The sequence below is a fragment of the Physeter macrocephalus genome, chromosome 11, assembly GCF_002837175.3.
Source record: "Physeter macrocephalus isolate SW-GA chromosome 11, ASM283717v5, whole genome shotgun sequence".
Classification (NCBI taxonomy): Eukaryota; Metazoa; Chordata; class Mammalia; order Artiodactyla; family Physeteridae; genus Physeter; species Physeter macrocephalus.
In genome coordinates, this window is record NC_041224.1 from 30,502,380 (window position 1) to 30,526,347 (window position 23,968).

Below are 23,968 nucleotides of genomic sequence, written 5' to 3' on the forward strand. Positions count from 1 at the left end.
CATGGAAGCAACCTAAATGCCCATCAACAGATGAATGGATAAAGAAGATGTGGCACATGTATACAGTGGAATATCACTCAGCCATAAAAAGGAACGAAATTGGGTCATTTGTAGAGACATGGATGGACCTAGAGACTGTCATACAGAATGAAGTAAGCCGGAAAGAGGAAAACAAATATTGCGTATTAACATATATATGTGGACTCTAGAAAAATGGTACAGATGAACCTATCTGCAAAGCAGAAATAGAGACACAGATGTAGAGAACAAACGTACGGACACCAAGTGGGGAAAGTGAGGGGTGGTGGTGGGATGAATTGGGAGATTGAGATTGACATATATACACTAATATGTATAAAATAGATAACTAATAAGAACGTGCTGTTTAAAAAATAAAATAAAATGCAAAACTTCAAAAAAAAAAAGTACTTGGGGTTTGCTGGTCTCATTCCTCATCAGTCTCTGTCCCTTCCCCATCTCCCCCACCCCTGCTGCCCCAAGCTCTGACAGCCATATGGCAGAATGTCACTCTGTGCCCTGTCCTCTTCCTGCAGACACAAAGGACATGAGTGAATTCGAGAACGAAGGCTTCTTTGCTCTGCATCAGCGCCGAGGAGCCATCAAACAGGCCAAAGTCCACCATGTCAAGTGCCATGAGTTCACGGCCACCTTTTTCCCACAACCCACGTTTTGCTCTGTCTGCCATGAGTTTGTCTGGTATGGTAACTCAGCATTTCACTCCAAGCTTCAGGTTATGCATTCTGTCTCATCTTCTTGATCCACCAGGTCTGGCATGCCCTACCTTGGGGAAGTGTGCCGGAATAGGTACCACCTGAGAGTTTCCAGTGGCCTCACCTGGATTGAGAAGGTTCAAAGGGTGTGACTTTATAGAACATTTTCATAATATAACTCCGGTAGAGCAAGGAAACCAGCCTCCTTAGGAAAGGTTCCAAGGACTTCAGTTTCCAATTAAATGGGAGGCTTATGGGGGTGAGTGGGAAGGGAAAGAAGGAGAGATCTTTATCGTAAGCACAGTTTTACAGTCAAAACTGCCAGCAGCTCAACAGCCCAACTGTGCTGCTACTAATGTCTGCAAAAGGCAACACTTGCCCATTGGAGCTAATGGGTTTCAATGTTTATAAGGCTCTTGGGTGTCTTAAGAGCCCTCGAACAGAGAGATTGGTTCAACCCTCAGTAAACACACAGCAAAGGCTATGGTGGAGTGGAGACTTGAAATGACTCCTATCTCTGGCCTCAGCCTCCTCTCCTCTTCTGGGGTGTTTTCTCCTTAACCCCCGTTTAACCAGGGTATCCAGAGGTCAAGTAGACTTGGTGGATTTCCATCAACTGTCTTCATCTAATGACTTGAACCTCCTTCCTTTCTAACAGTGAATGTTACTCAGGCATCAGTCTTAAGCTTGAGAATTCATTAGTTGCAAATATTCTCAGATACTCAGAAAGAGGAAATAAAATGTTATAAATGTAGATATCTTTGCTTATCTGTACTGAGCTTAGTGAGACATTGAATTTTTAAACGTAGACGTGTAAATTTGTTACCACGAACCCATGATCCATTTTTTAAAAATATTTATTTATTAATTTAAAATAATTTTTCTTTTTTTTTTGGCCGCATCGGGTCTTAGCTGTGGCACGCGAGGTCTTTCGTTGTGGCACACGGACTTCTCTAGTTGCGGCAGTGTGCGGGCTTCTCTTTAGCTGTGGCATGCGGGTTTTCTCTTCTGTAGTTGTGGCGCGCGGGCTTAGTTGCACTGCGGCATGTGGGATCTTAGTTCCCCAACCAGGGATCTAACTCGCACCCCTGTATGGGAAGGTGGATTCTTTACCACTGGACCACCAGGGAAGTCCCCCCTTTATCCATTTTTGGTCACGCATTTTTTTTTTTTTTTTTTTTTTTTGTGGTATGCGGGCCTCCCTCTGTTGTGGCCTCTCCCGTTGCGGAGCACAGGCTCCGGACGCGCAGGCTCAGCGGCCATGGCTCACGGGCCCAGCCGCTCCGCGGCACGTGGGATCCTCCCAGACCGGGGCGCGAACCCGGTTCCCCTGCATCGGCAGGCGGACGCGCAACCACTGCGCCACCAGGGAAGCCCTGGTCACGCATTTTTATCTCTACATGTTTGTTTGGAAAATATGCAAATGGGAGGGAAATCAACAACTCCTCATTTATCTAATTATCAGACTTTTCACAAAGCAGGTTAAAATAAAAGCACATGTTAATACTCTTGGCTAATAATAGACCAGTGCTGCAGATCAGAAAATGCTCTGTGATAGCAGAAAGCTATGAGATCTTGTTCATCTTTTAAATGTTTTTGCTACTGCTGTTGACTCAAAGGTCCATATAAATATTCAAACATGTGCTTTATTGCAGGGGTCTGAACAAACAGGGCTACCAGTGTCGACGTAAGTCAGAAGGATTTCCGTTGTATTATCGTCATTCTTTTCGTTTAGTTGTCCCTTAACTTCTGAAAATCTCAAGCTGTAGTCATTTCTTTTCAGAATGTAATGCAGCAATTCACAAGAAGTGTATCGATAAAGTTATAGCGAAGTGCACAGGATCAGCTATCAACAGCCGAGAAACCATGGTACGGATCTAGATTCCTCTCTGTCTGAAATACGATGATTTTATCCTGACACTAAATTTTACAGCCCACTAATTCTTGTTCCTAATGTCTGAATTTGAATGCTTACATTTTTCCTTGCACACCCTAAAACCCTTTCCTCTCCAGCGGTGATGGTTACTGAGATCCAAAACTAGGGGATGAATGAGAGAGCATGAGAAGAATTTTAACGATTCTACCTTTTCCAGAAAAACATCACAGGCAGGTGGCCAGAAAGCATGGTTCTGATCAATTCTGTGAGAGCGACTCCTGTGGCATCTACAGCTAGAAGTGACAGTTAAAGAGTAGAGGCAATGGTTATAAAATGCAGATGTGAGCATTTACAAGGGACGGTGACAGATGTGTAATTCTTATGTTGAGAGGCAGATATTTCTTTCAGAATGAACTTTGAGATGGATCATCTGGGGGGCAAGTTAGACTTTACTCTGTGGGAGAGGAAGGCAGATGGGGCTGCAGAGAGAGAGAGGCAGCCAAAGCAGTCAGTCTTGGCAAGAAGGGAAGAGGTCCAAAGCCACATGGACGGACAGGAAGGAGTTGGAGAGATGGTTGTAGATGAAGGTAGGTTTGTAGATTTGGGGAAGGACAGATGAGGGAGCTTCCCTTAGATGGCTTAGGTCCTCGATGAGGTCTGAGGACTAGGGGAAGAAAGAGGGCAACAGGTGTCTTTGAGGAGGAAGAAAGAGCTGTAAACTAATTATCTCAGAGATGGCAAGGCAAGGGGATTCGAGAAAATAGCGGCAGGATTGCCCAGCACAGTTGCAAGTCCATTTGAATTTGAGGGCAGCCATCTCCCGGGTGTGTGATTTTCTCCAGCAAAGGGGCAGGCAAAGAGACAGCAGATCGGTTGGGTTTTAACGGAGTAGAATTTCTTTTAAATTTTAGAGCCAGAAGGGGATAATCTCCTGTTATGAGTGACTCTGCTAAGGCTCAAAGAGGTTGAAGTAGTTTGTCCAGGGTCAACCACTTCCACCTGGCAGAGCCGGGACTGGGATTCGGATCTCGGTCTCCCAGACTGAGGCTTTTGTTCGTTGAAATCACAATGCCTCTTCTCATCCCGCCCTCCCACTCCCTTTACCTGATGCCTTCAGCTTTCCTGGAAAAATCACAAATTGTAAGCATGACTGTTAACTTCAGTGGCTAACGTCCAGTAGGACTAGAATGAGAGCCACAGGTAAAATTTTAAACTTTCAAGTATCCACATTAAAGACCGGAAAAAGCAACAGGTGGAATTCATCTTAACGATATACTTTATGTAACCCAGCCTGCTCCAGTGTTATCATTTCAGGATTGAATCAATATACAAAATTGAGATATTTTACATTGTTGTTTTTTTTCATACAAAGTTGTCGTAATCCAGTACATATTTTACACTTACAGCACATCTTTTCAACGCCTTGTAAGTGTTCCCTTGGCCCATGTGGGTGAGTGACTGTCATGTTGGGAAGTACAGATCTGTAGTCTTTCCCAGACACATCTTGAACCGTTTGGACTTGGGTTCAGGATTTGAAGTAGAAGTCTAGCCTGGACCTTGACATCACTTGTTCATATTTATGTGGAAAAGTTTCTACGAAATAGGAGTTCTGAAAGCCATTTTTTCTTGGTTGAAAATATCTCGAGTAAGTGCTGGGCAGCCTTTAAGCCATTCTGAATAGCCATTCTGAAGACTAAAAGCTGACCAAAAGCCACCATGAGAACATGTATTCCTTTAACAAATAAGGCCACTTTACTGTACACGTTCTCAAAGAAATTGTTCAATTAAAAACTTCTGTAGCTGGGCTTCCCTGGTGGCGCAGTGGTTGAGAGTCCGCCTGCCGATGCGGGGGACACGGGTGTGTGCCCCGGTCCGGGAAGATCCCACATGCCGCGGAGCGGCTGGGCCCGTGAGCCATGGCCGCTGGGCCTGCGCATCCGGAGCCTGTGCTCCGCAACGGGAGAGGCCACAGCAGTGAGAGGCCCGCGTACCGCAAAAAAAAAAATAAATAAAAAACTTCTGTAGAGATTTTAAGTCTCAAGAAAATAAAACGTTTTATACTGCACAAGAATATTGGCATTCTTGCCACAAATCAAAGTGCCTGATTTTTTGTTGTTGTTAATGTAATAAGTTTGATTAAAGGGGAGAATTTAAACTCTAGAACACTTAAAAAAAAAATCTTCACTATATCTACTATCAGCATCCCTCTGTCATCTCCCTTCTCTCCATCCCTTAAACCATCACATTTATTTTGAGAGAGCAAAGAGTAATGGTGAAAGAGGCGATGGGCTCAGATTCGGACTGTCAGACCCATAGATATCCCAGTTCAGTTGTTGGCTGTGTGTCCTAGACAAGTGTCTAGCCCTATCTGTGCTGAATCTCCCCACCTATCAAATCAGGATACTAACAGGCTGCTTCAAAAAAGGTATGTTGAGGGTTGTATGAGATATCACACATGTAAATGGTAACACATGTGACGGGTCTATCACAGCACCTGGCAGAACTGTTATCTACCTCTTGTCTCTTCAGTTCACGTATAAGAAGTGTGAAAAGGCTTCCCACCTTGGGCTCCCTCACTAATAAACCGATGTCGCTAGAGGAGGCATTATATAACATCTTCCAAAGGTTAAAGCACTAGTGCTAGGTTGAAAGAGAAAAGGAAATATCTATATTAAAATAGGAAGGGGAGTACGTTCACTTAGTTCCCATTTAAATAAATAACCCTGGTCTCCTCTTCCTGGACTCTTAGCCCGTCTGTGGGAAGGCCGCAGACTTCAGCCATCTCCAGCTCTCTTGATATGTGTACCTTGCCCCCTTGCCCTTGACCTAGAAGAGCTAACGGCTCCTTGTCCTCTTTGGACACGACTCTAAGGCTTGACAGGTAAAAATTACGGGCTCTAATAAACATCACTGCAGTGTTTTCGTTATTCTGTTCACGGTGCTAAAGTATCTGCTAAGACGTGAAAAGTGGGGAAGCGGACACACACCGACCATCACGCATTCTTTTTCCCTTTCAGTTCCACAAGGAGAGGTTCAAAATCGACATGCCGCACAGATTTAAGGTCTACAATTACAAGAGCCCCACCTTCTGTGAGCACTGTGGGACCCTGCTCTGGGGCCTGGCGAGGCAAGGCCTCAAGTGTGACGGTGAGTCTAACGAGCGTGGCCCCCCTGGAACCCCCAGCGGCTGGATTTGCAGCTTTGATGGAGAGAACCAGGGAGCGGGGGGAGGATGGAGGTGACCGCCTTCTCCGTCGAGCCCGGAAGAGCCCCGTGATCCTGAATGAGAAGTTCCCCGATAACAAGCCACTGCTGTTCTTTTCCTTCCACCTGTCCCCACCCCATGCCTTGTTTCCCAGAGAGGTGCCCAGTCATCCAGGTCAAATGTCACAGCCCCTGGCCCGATGCCTTCTGTGGTACCTGCCTGATTCTCTTCTGACTGGCTCCCTCCCCCGGACCTGCCCCTTCCTGACCTCTGCAGCCCCAGCCCTGCCCCTGCCGCTCTCCTTAGCACCAGCAGTACGATTCTGTCTGTGGCTCCATCAGGGAGCGAGCCTGGCAAGTCTGTTTCGCTGCTGGATAGTCCTGCGCAGAAAACTGCCTGACTTAAGCTGGAGAGCCTGTGCCCAGAGCGTGCTGCTGTGAACTCCACGTGCACAGGAAGAGGCCCAGCTCTGATTCCGATGGCCTGAGAGCAGAGCCCAAGGCTGCTGCCCTCCACCATGGAGTTATTCAGCCGGACCCTGAGAAAAAGCACAGGAGCTTTCTCTCTCTGAAAGTCCAGGCTGCGAAGGCAATAACCTTTAGAAACTGAGATGCTGTTATGCCAGGATTAGGGGGTAGGGAGGAAAAAGTCCAACAAGAACTCACAAAGTACTTCTGCCGTTGGAGTGCAGCTGAGGGGAGTACAGAGCCCAGATAACATTCAAAACAGAGGTGCCTCGCTCAGCAGGGACCTTTGTATTTTATTTTATTTAAAAAAATGTTTTTAATGAAGTATAGTTGATTTACAATGCTGTGTTAATTATTGCTGTACAGCAAAGTGATTCAGTTACACACATATGTATACACTATATATGTGTGTATGTATATATTATATACATATATATATATACATTCTTTTTTACTATGTATTCTTTTCCATTATGGTTTATCATAGGATACTGATTAAACACAGAAGCCACTTTATTTTTTCTGGGCAGCCCCATTTTAACTCGTGCCACTGGCTAATGCGTGTTGTATCTTTTAAGTGATAAAGGGCGCTGACCTAAGGAGGAAGATCACCCTTAGCTGCCTCCTTGTCCTCATCCCAGTTGCATCCACGTGTCTGGTGGAGCCTGGAGTGACACCTTAATGGAGGCGGGAGGGGTTAGGTCTCCAAATCATTACCGAAGGCAAACCCACAGGTAGTCAAAATTCACCTGAACAATCCCTCCGTCACCCAAAGTACCACCACGCACTTTCCTCTCTACACCTGTTTAAGAGTCCGTGGGTGGGTGGGCTGGGCGTTGTATAGAGTGTCTTTAAGAGTCGTAGGCGACAGGTAATATTGGAGTGTTCTGCTGGGACAAACGGACAGGAATAATCAAATCCCTCTCTGCTGGCGCCCCTGTTCCTGTGATGCTCTCAGAGCCCAGGCGCCCCACCTGCAGAGGCTGAGCTGGTGCCAACAGCACATTGTGCCTCTGAGCTCAGAACTTCCAGGAGGATTCCTTGGCATTGTTCCACGGCTCCCACGCCCTGCTGGGTCCTGTCCTTTTCGAACATTCCTTCTTCATCCCATTCTCTTTCCTCATTCCCTGTCCTCCTGTGCTTCCTTAACCCTACTCCCTCTCTTCTCTCGTCCCCTTCCTCTCCCCTCTCCTCCCCCCTCTCCTTCTCCAAGTCACTCTCTGTTCCTGCTGGAACCCCGAGAGGCTGGGCGCTGTCTGCCCCCCCTCATGCCCTCATCTGCATCTCCACCTCTCACTCTCTCCCCTGGGTCTCTCCCCGCCTCTTCCTCACTCTCCTTCTTACTCTCCTGTAAGCCTCCTTCCTAAGTAGGGCCCCCGCTCCTCCTGACCCTGTCTCCTTTCTCTCGCCACTGAAATTGCCATGAAATTAGTCATCTGGAGGGACTGTTTGCACTCACCGAGGTCCAGTTATCACCTACTAGGTTAGTAACAGACTTAGGACGTTGTGATCCTAGTGGGCACGGGGCCTCTCTTCACGGCGCATCAGAGAGGAGCTTAGATCCGCTCGTTTTATAGAGCAAGGTGCTCGATGCTTGCTACGTGCCTCCCTCTACCTTGCAGTAAGTAAGTAGGAAATGGGGCCGCCCAGCGTAAAACCTGCATCCGGGAGCCCAGGAGGAGTCAAGCTAACAAGGCAGAATTCAGAGGGCAGAAGCCATTATGAGCAGCATCTTTATTAAAGGTTCCACTTCAGGTGGATTTTTATGACTTTATACTGGGATGAGTAATAGTTTATGCTTACCTACTAGAAAATGCTGTTTTATTTTGTCTTGTTACGAACTGTTTAGTGAAAACTAAAGGTGAAGATGGCTAAAATTTCACCTAAATATTTCAAGAATATTTTATTGTAGTAAATAATAAAGATGAAAGAAAAGTTGTCTTTCGTGAACACCTGTTGGAGGCCAATCACTGTGCTAAGTTTTTGCACACAAATGGGCAAGTCATAAGGTAAGAAGATTAAAACGGCGTGATTTTATAGCTCCTCCTGCCTAATTCCACTGTAACAATCCCTGTTGATACACCTTTATAGAACCTAGCAGGACGTGAGATCAGAGTTCTGTCTGCTGGTGTTGGGAAATCTTTGTTAGCTTCTTTTTTGGCATAACGGTGATGTTTCATAAGCAGAATTCGCATTTGCTAAGAAAAATGACATGAGGCGATACTGTCTTTACACAGACACACAGGTGCCCGACCCCCAGTACAAGAAGGCTCGCACAGTCACAGCACGGTCGTGCTGCTTTTAGGACTAATGGATCAGGATACTCCTCCAGCATCGTAGGTCCCAGAGCTAGAAGCCTATACAGATCATTTAGTTCCCGTAGCCCAACCCTCCCATGTGGTGAGAACACGGTCTCCGGACACTTTCCTTCCTTTCACCCCCGCCTCTAGCATGTGCACGGACCACCCCACCGTCTCAGTTTCCATTTCGACTGGGGCTGTACCCTAGGCTTCAGCCTAGAGGGTGGAGAAGCCTCTCGCAGCCCACGTGGGACAGGGGATGCTTGGACTCCAGTCTAAGTGGCCGTGAATGACCTTCCACCCAGCGTTCCACATCACCACCAACTTATTTGCCGGGATCATCCCTGGCATAAGAGCCAACCTCAGTTTTTCCCTCTCAGCGGTGGCACAGTGGACATGCATTCTGAGAGCAGCCTTCCTCCCCATCCACAGGCTCTGGTTCTGCCTTGAGCGGGAGTCACTTCCCAGCAGCACGCTGAGGAGCGTGTGGCGTGTGCGTGAAGCTCTCAGGGAATCAGAGGTGAACGTGCGGCGGCGTCGTAAAAGCACTGCCCTAGTCTGTTTGCCTTCAGTGTCTCCCGCTGCTGGGAAGATGGCGCCGGGGATTTGCCAGTGATTCCTTGGACATACGTGCACCTAAAACAGATCCCGTGCAAAGTCCGTGGAAGTCGATTCTGTTGCCCTTGCACAAGGCGTCGCTTTCTTCCTTTCAGCCTGCAGCATGAACGTGCATCACAGATGCCAGAGAAAGGTCGCCAACCTTTGTGGCATAAACCAGAAGCTAATGGCTGAAGCACTGGCAATGATCGAGAGCACTCAACAGGTAGGAGCGGCTTTTAGGGGACGAGTTCCCACAATTTCAGCTCAACTAGGGCTATTCCAGTCCCTTCGCTCTGTGATCCGCAGCAAGTCTGCAGGGCGACGTGGACGCTATTTCCGAGTACTTTGCCTTGACACTGACTTTCATCTTCATGTCCACATCCCCGTGTGGATCTTTATAAGATCTTAAGTTCTTCATGGAATGAGCAGGGGCAGAAACAAATACATTCATTAACACTATTGAGGATTCACTGCCAGCTTTATACCTATATGTGACAACTACATAATAGCCTGGGGGGAAAAACATTTATTTGCTAGAATCATCCCTAGCATGCCTTCAAAACACTGAGTCCAAGGCAGCTTTTGCCTTGCTACTTACTAGCATGCCGAATCCTCACATCCAAGGACAAACCCTTTTTAAGGCTTGGCATTGCCCACGTAAGCTATTTTTCCATCCATTGGCCTTTGATTCTTACCTGTGACCGAATGATGTGGATAGCATGGGATAAACCAGTTAGCCCCCAGAAGAGTATGCAGGAAGCGAATACGTTCTGCTGGTACGTAAAATATGATAGACATCCACAGGATACGGGATCCCTAAGAGAGTGCCGAGGGGAGGGAGGGATTCAGTTATCCTACACATTTAGGGATCTGAAATGGCTCTCATGCCCATGGACAGCAGGCTGCACTGTCCCATTTATGGTGGGTGGGTAGGCGGGTAGTGTGACTCTTTGTTTGTAACCCAGGCTCGCTGCTTAAGAGACTCTGAACACATCTTCAGAGAAGGTCCAGTTGAAATTGGTCTCCCGTGCTCCATAAAAGGTGAAGCAAAGCTGCCGTATGGACCAGCACCAGGGAGAAAAGGTAGCTATCCTGATCCACTGTAGAATCATCAGTAATTCATCCTGATTAACCTGAGTCCTCTGGATTTAAATTCTCCACATACCTGGCCTGATAAATGATTCTTTTCTAGTTAGAGATTACAGACCTAGTCACCAACAAAGAGTCTCCTACTTCCTAGAAGTATTGTAAAACCAAAATATAACCCACTAGAAAACCTTCATAAGCAGGTGGTGGTGGTGAGAGGTTGAGGTGGGAGAAGAAAATGCGGCATCTCTGGAGGAAACAATTGCAAACTTTTCCTTAGAATTTTAGAACATTACTCCCTGCCGTGGTTAAACAGTTTTACAGAAATAAATCCTCCATAGAGCTCTATGGTAGGAATACCACAGACCCTCTTATTCTACACCTTTGAGACTTTTCTGGAAAGTTTAAGATTAGAAAGGGGATTATGGACACCCAAGGGGGGAAAGCGGGGGCGTGGCGGAATGCATTGGGAGATTGGGATTGACATCTATACACTAATATGTATGAAATAGATGACTAGTAAGAACCTGCTCTATAAAATAAATAAACTCAAAAAAAAAAAAAAGATTAGAAAGGGGAAGAATAGCCTAACGTCCTTAACACTTTTGATGTTATGGAAGTTTATCCAGCCTCCTGTTTGAAGGTCCTTCATGAGAGGATATGACCATGTGATTCTGAATAGTCTCAGCATACATTATAAAATACTTATTTTCCTTGGACTTAGAATATGAAAGATAAACCTAGAGATCAGAAAATAAATGTCATTATTCCAACCACAAAAAAAGACATGATAATTATGTGATGTGATACAGGTGCTAACTCTCTAGTGATATGCCGGTAGATAAATGTGTCAATCAACATGTTATGCACCTTAAATTAGCACAATGTGATATGTCAACGTATTTCCATTTTAAAAAAAGAAATGTTATAAGGGGGTCGGAGGAATGCTCCAGAAAAGCTTTTCTACACCTTCTCTGGCAGGGGGTGAGGAATAAATTGTCCTGAAAATTTTTTAAAGAAGGGTTTGGATTAGATTTGGGAAGGGTCTCCGGGCAGAGGAGTAGACCGTGTGTCTCAGACATGATCCAGGTATAGGTAGCATCTTGACTCGAAGACTGTGGCGAATGATGCATTTCAGATCTTTAACGATCTGCTATCCATTTCTTCGTCCCCATGTGGTCTCAGAAAGTGATGCCACTGTGCCTGTGAGCCACGCAAGCAACGGAGAATCGTTTTTCCTCCAATTTGGTTAAAATCCCTATTTGTCCGTGATTCGGCATTATCAAAAGTGCTCATTCCTGTTGCATAGATGGTCTTTTGCTGATTGGAATGTTTCTTAACTTGATATGTTTCCCAGTGTGTTGCATAAGGAGACACTGTCCACCCCCCAGATGCCAGGCTCCCAGGCAGGAGGTGCTGCTTTTGCCCTGCAGGAACCCCTTTCTGCATCGCTGTGAATGGAGCTTCAGAATGGGATGTGGAAAAGAAAGCGTGTTCTCAAAGTAGCTAGAACGACCTTCCGCTGTTCCTTATTTCCTTTTAACCACTGATTTGCCATTTTCAGAGCCTCAGGGGATCTCCTGGGAGTCTCCCTTGGATGAGATGGAGAAAGTAGGCCATCGTCCAGAACCTGAACTTAACGTAGAAAGACCATCTCTACATATGAAATTAAAAATCGAGGATTTTACCTTGCACAAAATGTTGGGGAAAGGAAGTTTTGGCAAGGTATGATACTGTATGTAGAATTCTGTGGCCCAACTTCCAGAAATTGAAGAGCAAATCTGGCCAGTGGAACTGAACTGGTGGAACTGAACCGCGCCTGGGTGTGCAGAGAGCGCGTTCCTGGTCAGGAACTGTCAATGTGATGTGATATATGTTAGAGGGCAGAGAGACATCTGAATAAATAGGGACCCGGGGAGCTCTGGGGAATAGCAGCCTCTGCTTCCTGGGAACAATTCAAGCCATTCCACTTGGAAGGTGTTGGTCCCACAAGCTTGTGTGTTTGATATCTTTGGACACCAAAGAAATGAGAAGGTGCCTCAGCCAGTTCCTGTTTCACAGATATTTTTGTTTCATTGGTGGTTTTTTTGTCGTTGTTTTGTTCCTTTCTCAAACCTGGAGTGTGGTTTTACCTTCTGTATGATTTCTTCTCTACCAAATGTCCTCAGCCTTGTTTTAGTTTGCTAGGGCTACTGTAACAGGATACCACAGATGGGGAGACTTCAACAACAGAAATTTATTTCTTCTAGTTCTAGAGGCTGGAAGTCCAAGATCAACTTGTGGACCGGGCTGTTTCTCCTGAGGCCTCTCTCCTGGGCGTCGACGCTGTCTTCTCCCTTTGTCCTCACAGGCCATTCCTGTGTGCATGTCTGTGTCCTAACCCCCTCTGCTTATAAGGACGCCAGTCATATTGGATTAGGACCCACCCTAATGACCTCATTTTAACACAATTACCTCTGTAAGCACCCTGTCTCCAAATATGGTCACAATCTGAGCTGCTGGGGTTTAGGACTCCAACGTATCAATTATTTGGAAGGGACACAATTCAGCCCAGAACACAGCCCTAGCCTGAGCGTCTTAGGAAAAGTTCCACGGAGGAAGTCCCTCCTCTAAATTCTTCCTGCCACTCAGGTTATGGGCCATTCGTCAGTCACAGAGGGCAAGGAGAGAAGGAAGGAGACATAATGGAAGAAATTGTAATCAACTGTCAGTGACAAGAGGAGATTTTCAAGCCAGTGATTGTAAAGAGGGATGTCGTGGAATATAGGCTTTTAGGTTATTTTGGATATTAAGGATATCACACGTATTAATGGAACTCTCAGTTGTGTTATATTTATATTGGATGCAACGTCTAGGAAAGTTTTAGCCAAAGACTACTGTTCCATGAATATGTGCAACCGAGACCAGCATTGTGCTCAGCACCTGCTCACTAGACTTTGGCTGCAGATCTTACCCAGTTTATTTAATAATAACGTAACTGGGTATTGCCGTAGCTGAATGACATCGTGCTGCAGTTGGGGTTTCTATATAATACCAAGGCATTGCCTTCGGCAAAATCCACTCTGCCCTACAAACTGTAGCTGATATCCATTAATTCGTTTATTTTGTTTCCACAGTAACATGAACCATAGCAGGCTCGTCTGGTGTTAATCTGAGTGTAATAGGCAATTTTACAGCCAGTCTTCATTAAAATTTAGCATCAATTAATGTGCAGTTATAACCTGTTTCCAAAAATTGAAAGCACATTATAGAGATGGAAATGGCTTTTTTTTTTTCCAGCTTCTTAGTTTATGGCTGGTTTGGGGATGTTTTATTGAAAGAAGCAATTACCAAAAGAGGACTTTTAATTGTTAAAGAAAAGTGTTTCTTTGTTCCCGTGTGGATTTTACTTTTCAACGAAGTTAAGAAGACATTAAGTTAAACCTATATGCCTTAGTAAATAACCCAAGGGACAGCTGAGAGCTTCAGGTACCCTCTGCGCTGTGTCCAAAGCAGTAAGCTTCTCACCATCAGGACCCCGGATCCCTGCACTCTGAGGGGGCTGCACCGTGGGGCCCAAGGTGAGGGGGGTGAAGCACCAGAGCAAAACGGGGCAGCCATATCTCCTTTTCTTCCAACACTAAGAATACCCTGAAACTTGTTTTTCTTCTTTCTTTTCACTCTATATAGGAGGTATGGTTCCTCACCAAAATGGTAGCCTCTATATTCTGGTTCTCCATCGATTTTAGGCCCAGGAGAACAAATTGCATGTTTTCTGGGGATATGTATGTACATCATTCATTTGCCTGAAGTCTCATCTAAGCTCTACCCCCTCTATCAAGCCAGCTACCCCAAAGTTATGTGTCTGCACTGTATTATTTTAAACATAGACACGTGCATTTTCACTATTGGTGTAACATTAACGTCAACATTCCCTAAAAGTCCCTAAAAGGAGCAAATGGCAAGTGTTTTTTTTTTTTTAAAGTATAGTTGATTTACAATATTAGTGTCAGATGTATAACATAATGATTCAATAGTTTTATAGATTATACTCCATTTAAAGTTATTACAAAAGAATGGCTGTATTTCCCTGTGCTATACAATATATCCCTGTTGCTTACTTATTTTATGCACAGTAGTTTGTATCTCTTAATCCTATACCCCTATCTTGCCCCTTCTCCTTCCCCTCTCCCCACTGGTAACCACTAGTTTGTTCTCTGTGAGTCACTTTCTGTTTTGTTGTATACATCCATTTGTTTTGTTTTTTAGATTCCAGTAACTGCCATTTAGAAAGCATTTTACAGTTCACAGATCACTTTCCCACCTGGTATTTGATTTTCACAACGGTTCTGTAAGTCAGCAGTGTGTTGATAGTTACCGCTTTTACACATTCGGGAACTGAAGCAGCCCAGGGAGGTTAATTTGTTTGCCCACATTCGCACAGCTAGTAAGTATCTGTGAAATGAGGCCTGAGCTGGGGTTTTTTGTCTCCAAATGCCATGTCCTCACTCCTGTCAATTGTCTGTGGCTGCATCATTTGCAAAAGTGAAAGTTGGTGAAACTCTCCATTACATGCCATCTGGTGTCCTTTCTTATAAGATTCATGAAATCCAGTGGAAAAAGTAAACTTTGGAGTCAGATTTCCCACTGAGTAGCTCCATGAATCTGAGAAAGTTACCCTTTGAGCCTAGTTTTTTTAAATTATTACTATCTATCTGTGTTGCAGAGTGTTCTGAGGTAAGAATTAAATAGATACTAAAATTAGATAGCACATGTAAAGCACATAGCAGAATGTCCGACACATAGTAGGTCTTGAAGATAATATTAGTGTCTGTGCCATCAGAGGAAATGCTGTGCATTCTTTTTTTTTTTTTTTTTTTTTTTTTTTTGTGGTACACGGGCCTCTCACCATGGCTCACGGGCCCAGCCGCTAAGAATTAAATAGATACTAAAATTAGATAGCACATGTAAAGCACATAGCAGAATGTCCGACACATAGTAGGTCTTGAAGATAATATTAGTGTCTGTGCCATCAGAGGAAATGCTGTGCATTCTTTTTTTTTTTTTTTTTTTTTTTTTTTGTGGTTCACGGGCCCAGCCGCTCCGCGGCATGCGGGATCTTCCCGGACCGGGGTACAAACCCGCGTCCCCTGCATCGGCAGGCGGATTCTCAACCACTGCGCCACCAGGGAAGCCCGCTGTGCATTCTTTAAGCACATCAGGAAAGCTCAATTCCTCCCATATTCTTTTTTTTTGCCTTGAAAAAGTGAGTAAAACTTAGAGTAAGGTTTTATGCTCATTTTTAATGATACTTCAAGAACAATCGGGTCCTCCTTCCACTACTTGCTGCTGCTTCCTTCAATACATATTTGCCTCTGAATTTTTTTATAAACTTACTCAGGTCCCTGGGTAGACAGGGCACACTTTTTTAAATAGAATTTTTCAGGGGCTGAGAATAACCCATCCAATTGCACCGTAGTTTTGTGAAACCCTTTGAAAGGTAGAGGATGAAACCGTTCCGTATCATCCCACACCTGTGAAGCTCTATTTGTCTCCATAAAGGGGGTGGAGGAGGATTGGAGAAGTAGTCTTTTCTCACCCAATAATCTCTCTCAGGACTTCGTGACTCTTCTTTAATGAGCGTGAACCCAAATTCTAAAAGTGTCTTCCCCTTCCCTCTAGGTCTTCCTAGCAGAGTTCAAGAAAACCAATCAATTTTTCGCAATAAAAGCCTTAAAGAAAGATGTGGTTTTGATGGACGACGATGTGGAGTGTACAATGGTAGAGAAGAGAGTTCTCTCCTTGGCCTGGGAGCATCCGTTCTTAACGCACATGTTCTGTACGTTCCAGACCAAGGTAAGGCTATCCTTCATCTCTCCCTCTCACCCCCAGTAAAACTGGGTGCTCCTGGCAGCCCTTATTTGAAGACATGGGGTACTCTCCGTATATTTCTTCTTTACCTTTGAGTCCACCTTCCATCCATCCAAATAAGTTTCTTCTGCTCTAAACACCATTGAAATATTACTTAGAATTTTTTAATGTAGTTGATTGGGAAAGGGGCTTACTTCTGGATTTGTTTGTTTTTTAGAATTTGGTTTAACTTATATGAGCAGTATGTGACTTGCTTAACAAAGCAGTGCTCTGTGAGAGGGAAAAAGTGACATCTGTTTATTCATCTACCATACATGTATTTGAAGAGACGAAATTTGGAAAAATAGATCAAAACATGTGTGCGCTGTTATTTTCCTTTATAAGGCCAGTAGAAGATCATCCTTTAGAGCGGGCTTCATCAGTGAGGCCCTGAGCATTGTGGTAAAAGGGTGAACTTTGTCAGAAGTGTCTCTTCTGTTCTGGGAGAATTCTCCTCCTGATCTCCTTTTTCCTTAAATTAAAAAAATTTTTTAGAAAATTTGGAAAGTGCTTATATGCTCAGAGAAGAAATCATTTTAGAAAAGTGATTTTAGAAAATTTGGAAAGTGCTTATATACTCAGAGATCGTTTTAGAAAATTTGGAAAGTGCTTATATGCTCAGAGAAGAAAATCATATGTAATCCCATCACTTGGGTATACTCACCGTTAATACTTCTAAGTTTATCCTTCTAGATTTTTCCATTAGATTTTTAAAGGTAAAAATAATGACCTACTGTAAATACTTCCTGTTCTGTAACTTGCATTTTCAACACTCTCTACATTTCCTCACATCTGTGGATATTCTTCTGCAATTTATCTAATTAGGCTACGTCTGAATTTTGTTCTGATTTGAATAACACTGAAATGAACATCCTTGTAGGTCAGTCTTCCTGCACAAACATAATGATTTTCTCTTTTTATTTTTCTACCCTACTTGACCCTATCCCTATGTATGTAGCCTAGAATAATAAGCAGACCCATGTGGAACCATGTGGTTAAGGTCCAAAGAACATGAGGAGTTTTTCTCTTGTTCTGTTTCAAGCCTTGATGATAATGTCCTACCTTAGGACAAGTAACCAAGGACCTCAGGATGCCTCCAGCCACAGAAGATGTTAGTGGGGAAACTGGGAATCAGCCAGAAAATGTGGACGGTCACTAGGGATTTCATCACCACTTCTCCAGCTCCCAGTAGATTCTCAACAAGTGTTTAATTAGGGAATAAATGAATAAATATACTTAGCTAAAATAAAGAGAAAGCAGACCATGAAAAAGCACTCAGTGATCATATACTGTATTCAAAGCATTGTGAAGGACATAGAACTAATACAGTTCCTGACCTGGAGAATTTCATACTATAAAAAATTAAAGAGGCAAGAATGACACTTCTAACAGTGGTGGGTAATATTACTTGCAGAATGCAGACTCTAAGCACCAGAGCTGAGAAAACTAGAAATTAGAATTTGAATAGAAATTAGAATAGGCAGAAAGGGTCTTGGACAGCAGAGGTGTAGGGGCTATAAGAAGGCATGAAGGAATAAAGGGATTATGATAAGCTGTTTAAAAGTAGGCTTATATTTTACAGCAGGAAGGAGTTTGGAATTTCTGATAATGAGGATTAGAAAGATTTCCTGCTAGAAATTTCCTCCTGGAGATCATAAATATCTGTTGGTCTGGGATGGTGCAGATATTTTACTGGAAGACAAAGTAAGGAACTCTGTCCCACTCTCCTGATCTGTGTTCTAGATTTGCTGTGCACCCTAGGGGTTACTTACAATCTCATTTTTCCTCTTGAAATATTGTGGGACTTTTATCAAAATACTAAATACACCTCAGACCAGGCTTCTAGGGGCATTAAGTAATCAAGTTTCACTCGGCACCTTTCCCTGCTGTTTTTATATATTTGTTTGTATGATTGTTTTCGTACCGTGTAGGGAAGGCTGTTATGAATCCCACTTTGCAGAAAATAGGTATGTTTCCTTCTCTGATTGTCAGTTAGAGCCTCAGGCAGAGTTTGCTTCTTTCCCTGTTACAGGAAATGCTCTTAAGATTTCAAGCCCGTGTAATGTTTACCAAAACCAGAAAAGTAAATGCATGAGAAAAAGTGTCAGAGAATGTACATATCAAAGTAAAAATGACTGTCTCACTACTTAGATTTCAAGGAATTGAGTCCTTTTAGAAATAGGAGATGTGGGGTGGGGGGGCGGGCAGAGGCGAAGCTTATATTATACTTTCTGAAGGACCCTGATTTGAGATGTCCTGATTTTTTAATTTTATTCATTTTTTATTGAAGTATAGTTGCTGTACAATATTATGTTATAGGTGTACAATATAGTGATTCATAATTTTTAAAGGTTATACTCCATTTATAGTTATTATAAAACATTGGCTAGATTCCCCGTGTTGTACAATATATCCTTGTAACTTATTTTATACTTAATAGTACTGATTTCTTCTTCAAACCTTGTATGTCAAACAAAATAACCAAATGCCACAAGTGAGTGTGAACAGCAGCAATCGATATGAATCATGATTTCCTCTGGGTAATTTTTTAATGTAGTCAGTTGGGAAAGGGCCTTACTTCTGGATTATTTTGTCTGCTTGCTTATTTTTTAGAATTTGGTTTAACTTACGTAACAACGAGGATTCCAAGCATATGTGACTTGCTTAACAAAGCAAAGACTGCTTTGGCTCTTTGGGGTCTTTTGTGGTTCCATACAAATTTTAGGATTATTTGTTCTAGTTCTGTGAAAAATGCCATGGGTATTGTGATAGCTATTGCATTAAATCTGTAGATTGTTTTCCATAGTATGGACATTTTAACAATATTAAGTATTCTAATCCATGAACACAGGATATCTTTCCATATTTCTTTGTATCATCTTGAATCTTCTACATCAGTATCTTTTAGTTTTCAGACTACAGGTCTTTCACATCTTTAGTTAAATTAATTCCTAGGTATTTTATTCTTTTTTTGATGCAACTGTAAATGGGATTGTTTTCTTACCTTCTCTTTATACAGGATACAGAAATGCAACACATTTCTGCATATAAATTTTGTGTCCTGCAACTTTATTTATAAGCTCTAATATTAGTTTTTTCACGGTATCTTTATGGTTTTCTGTGTATAGTATCATGTCATCTGCAAATAGTGACAGTTTTACTTTCTCCTTTCCAATTTGGATATCTTTCGTTTTCTTGTCTGATTGCTATGGCTAGGACTTCCAATACTATCTTGAATATAAGTGGTGAGAGTTGGCATCCTTGTCTTTTTCCTGATATTAGAAGAAAAGCTTTCAGCTCTTCACCGTGGAATAAGTTGTTAGCTGTGGGTTTGTCATATGTGGCCTTCACTAAATATGTTGAAGTGTATTCCTTCTATACCCACTTTGATAAGAGTTTTTATCATGAATGGATGTTAAAGTTTTTTAAATGCTTTTTCTGTATCTACTGAGATGATATGGTTTTTGTCCTTCGTTTTGTTAATATGGTGTATCATGTTGACTGATTTGTAGGTATTGAACCATCCTTGCATCTCTGGGCTAAATCCCACTTGATCATGGTGTGTGACTCTTCTCATATATTGTTCAATTTGGTTTGTTTATATTTTGTTGAGGATTTTTACACCTGTATTCATCTGGGATATTGGCCTGTAATTTTTGTGTGGTGTCTTTGTCTAGTTTTAGCATCATGGTAATGCTGATCTCATAGAAAGAGTTCAGAAGTATTCCTTCCTCTTTAATTTTTTTGGAATATTTTGAGAAGGATAGGTATTAACTCTTTTTATATATTTGGTAGAATTCCCCTGTGAAGCAATCTTGTTCTGGACTTTTGTTTGTTGGGAGTTTGGTTTTTTTTTCTACTTATTCAATTTCATTACTGATTATCAGTCTGTTAGATTTTCTGTTTCTTCCTGATTCAGTCTTGAAAGATTGAATGTTACTAGGAATTTATCCATTTCTTTTAGGTTGTGCAATTTGCTGGCATATAATTGTTTTGTTTATAGTTGCCTCTTACGATTCTTTGTATTTCTGTGGTGTCAGTTATAACTTCTCTTTCATTTCTGATTTTATCTGGGCCATCTTTTTTTCTTGATGAGTGTGGCTAAAGGTTATCAGTTTTCACTATCTTTTCAAAGAACCAGCTCTTAAGTTTAAGTGATCATTTCTACTGTTATTTTTGTCTCCATTTCATTTATTTCCACTCTGATCTTAATTATTTCCCCCCTATTAACTTCAGGCTTTATTTCTTCTTCTTATAGTTCGGTTAGGTGTCAAGTTCGGTTGTTTGAGATTTTTATTTCTTGAGGTAGGCCTGTATTTCTATGCACTTTCCTCTTAGAACTGCTTTTGCTGTGTCCCATAGACTTTGGAAAGTTGCATTTCCATTTGTCTCAAGGTATTTTTTATTTCCTCTTTGATTTCTTCAGTGACCCATTGGTTATTTAGTAGTATGTTGTTTAGCCTCCATTTGTTTGTGTTTTTTGCAATTTTCTTCTTTTGATTTCTAATTTCGTACCATGTGGTCAGAAAAGATGCTTGGTATGATGTCAGTCTTGTTAAATTTATTGAGACTTGTTTGGTGGCCTAACATAACCTACCTGGAGAATGTTCCATGTGCACTTGAAAAGAATCTGTATTCTGTTTTTTTGATGGAATGTTCTGTATGTCATTTAAGGCCAGTGTTTCTTTATTGATTTTTCTGGTTGGATGATCTATCCGTTGTTGAAAGTGGCATTAAAGTCCCCTATTATTATTGTATTACTTTCAGTTTCTCCCGTTACGTCTGTTAATATTTAGGTGCTTCTGTGTTGGGTGCATAAATATTTACAAATGTTAAATCCTGTTCTTGGATTGACCCCTTTATTATTATGTAATGTCCTTCTTGGTCATTTGTTACAGTATTGTTTTAAAGCCTATTTTGTTGGCTATGAATATTGCTACCCCAGCTTTCTTTTCATTTCCATTTGCATGGAGTATCTTTTTCTATCCCTTTACTTTCACTCTGTGTGTGTCTTTAGGTCTGAAGTGAGTCTCTTGGAGGCAGCATATAGTTGAGTCTTGTTTTTTGTTTTTAATCCATTCAGCCACTGTGTGTCTTGACTGGAGCATTTAGTCCATTTACATTTAAAGTGATTATTGATAGATATATACTTAATGCCATTTTGTTAATTGTTTTCTGGTTGTTTTTGTAGCCCTTCTCTGTTCCTTTCTTATTCTCTTTGCCTCTTTCCTTGTGGTTTAATCATTTTCTCTAGTGTGATGTTTGTGTTCCTTTCTCTTTATTTTTTGTACATCATAGGTTTTTGATTTGCAGCTACCATGAAGTTCATCTCTCTCTCTCTCATATGTATATGAGTTTATTTTAAGCTCAAATTCACTTAAGTTAAAATGCATTCTAAAAGCGCTACATTTGTACTCTTCTCGCCAACATTTTGGTTTTTATGTCATATTTTACATCTTTTTTGTGTATCCCTTCACTTCTATTGTAGTTATAGTTGATTTTACTACTTTTGTCTTTTAGCCTTCATGCTAGTTTAAGTGGCTATTCCACAGCCTTTCCTATATATTTGCCTTTACCAGTGAGATTTTTTCTTTCATATATTTTCATATTTCTGTTTATGGCCTTTTCGTTTCACTTACAGAAAATGTTAAAGGGTCTTCTTTAAGGCCAGTTTAGTGGTGATGAAGTACGTTAGTTTTCACTTGTCTGGGAAACTCTTGATCTTGTATTCAATTCTGAGTGATAACTTTTCCAGGTAGAGTATTCTTGGTTATAAGTTTTTTTCCTTTTAAGTTTTTCCTTTCAGCACTTTATCATGCCACTGTCTCTGGCCTGCAAAGTTTTTGATGAAAATTCAGCTGACAGTCTTATAATGGTTCACTTGTAGGTGACTAGTTGCTTTCCTCTTGCTGCTTTTAATATTCTTATCTTTAATTTTTGCCATTTTCATTGCAATGTGTATTGGGGTGTATCTCTTTGGGTTCATCTTGTTTGGGACTCTGCTTCCTGGGCCTGGATATCTGTTTCCTTCACCAAGTTAGGGAAGCTTTCAGCCCTTTTCTTTTCTCCTCCTGGGACCCCTATAACGTGAATGTTAGTAGGCTTGATGTTGTGCCAGAGGTACCTCAAACTATCATTTTTAAAGCTTGTTTGGGACTCTCTGCTTCCTGGGCCTGGATATCTGTTTCCTTCACCAAGTTAGGGAAGCTTTCAGCCCTTTTCTTTTCTCCTCCTGGGACCCCTATAATGTGAATGTTAGTAGGCTTGCTGTTGTGCCAGAGGTACCTCCAACTATCATTTTTAAAGTTTTTTTTCTTTTTGCTGTTCTGATTGGGTGATTTCCACTCTTCTGTCTTCCAGATTGCTGATCCATTCTTCTGTATCATCTAATCTGCTATTGATTCCCTGTAGTGTATTTTTCATTTGTTATTGTACTCTTCAGTTCTGATTGGTTCTTTCTTATATTTTCTGACTCATTGTTGAAGTTCTCATTGTGTTCCTTTATTCTTCTTTCGAGTTCAGTGAGTATCTTTATGACCATTACTTTGAACTCTTAAATCTAGGTAAGTTACTTATCTCTATTTCATTAGGGTGTTTTTCCCAGGGTTTTATCTTGTTCTTTCATTTGGAACATATTCCTCTGTCTCCTCATTTTGTTTGACTTTATGGTTTGTTTCTGTGAATTAGGTAAGACAGCTACATCTCCTGGTTTTAAAGGTGGCCTTGTGTAAGGAGCATCCCCTGTGTGGGCTGGGCAGCTTTGGCAGGCTGGTTGGGTCAGGCTCAGCCTAGGGGTGAGGGGGGCTGGAACTGGAGCAGGTATGGGCCGGGGGGAGGGGGTGTGTCTCTGGGCAGGGTGTCCTGTGGCCACCCTGGCAGGATGGCTGGAGCAACATGAGCCAGAGTAGCCTAGGATATATACCACACCAAAGGAACCCTGGTAGCATGGCTGTAGCTAGTGCAGGCCTGGGGCATGCTACGGTGGCCTTGGCAGGCTGGCTACAGTGTCTGGACTGTTTTCCCATCCATGCGCAGTACCTCCAACCCTGGAGAGAGTTCCATCAGTTCCCCATGTGTTTGGCAGATGCTCTAAGGTTAGTAAATGGATTTCCTTCAAATATGGTCTAAAGTGTCCTTTAAATTGCTGAGGTTTTTTTTTTTTCTCACTGTGCACCAAGGTGGGCAAGTCTGTGCACAGGCCTCTCAGTGGTATCCCTCTCTACTGCAGATCGCTGTGTCAGGGGTGTTTCCTGTTGACGCTGGGTCTTGGTCCCTCTATCATTTCTTGTGCAGAAGGTGTTCAGTCAGCTCTTTGTTCTTCAGGAGGAATTGCTTTCTGTGTAGGTGTACGTCAGTGTGTCCATGGGAGGAATATTTAACTGTACTCACTAACAAATTAAAATCTGTTAGAAACAAATTAATCATAAAACCTTGAAATACATGTCATAAATTACTTTAGAAAGTCACTGTTAAATTAATTCAACAAATGTTTCTTTGTTGACCTGCTAAGTTCTATGTTTCCCCAACAGAGGCAAGACTCAAACTATATGGGGATTAAATTAGGAAACTATTTCCTTTTGCTACCTAATTCTAAGTAGTAAATAGAAAAAAAACAAGTTCTAGCTTGGAAGAATAGTATTCTGCTTTCTTGATTTTAAGATACCATCCATAATTAGATGCCCTATTTTCTTGATACACAAAATTATTTTAAAAACTAGAAGCCGGGCTTCCCTGGTGGCGCAGTGGTTGAGAGTCCGCCTGCCAATGCAGGGGACGCGGGTTCGTGCCCCGGTCCGGGAAGATCCCACATGCCG

At 42.4% G+C, this 23,968-nt stretch overlaps 1 protein-coding gene across 10 annotated transcripts in view; it reads left to right on the top strand.

The window, feature by feature from the left end:
- The window catches only part of PRKCQ (protein kinase C theta), a 156,381-nt gene that overhangs the window by 67,985 nt on the left and 64,428 nt on the right, over positions 1 to 23,968 (top strand). For 9 of the 10 annotated variants that reach the window (XM_028496428.2, XM_028496431.1, XM_028496426.1 and 6 more), the window contains 8 exons: positions 555 to 717; positions 2,387 to 2,418; positions 2,515 to 2,600; positions 5,625 to 5,754; positions 9,293 to 9,402; positions 10,145 to 10,262; positions 11,830 to 11,990; positions 15,927 to 16,100. In XM_028496428.2, the coding sequence (XP_028352229.1) occupies positions 555 to 717; positions 2,387 to 2,418; positions 2,515 to 2,600; positions 5,625 to 5,754; positions 9,293 to 9,402; positions 10,145 to 10,262; positions 11,830 to 11,990; positions 15,927 to 16,100 (974 nt within the window). The remainder of the gene's footprint in view (positions 1 to 554; positions 718 to 2,386; positions 2,419 to 2,514; positions 2,601 to 5,624; positions 5,755 to 9,292; positions 9,403 to 10,144; positions 10,263 to 11,829; positions 11,991 to 15,926; positions 16,101 to 23,968) is intronic. The other variant, XM_028496432.1, reaches the window with a different exon arrangement.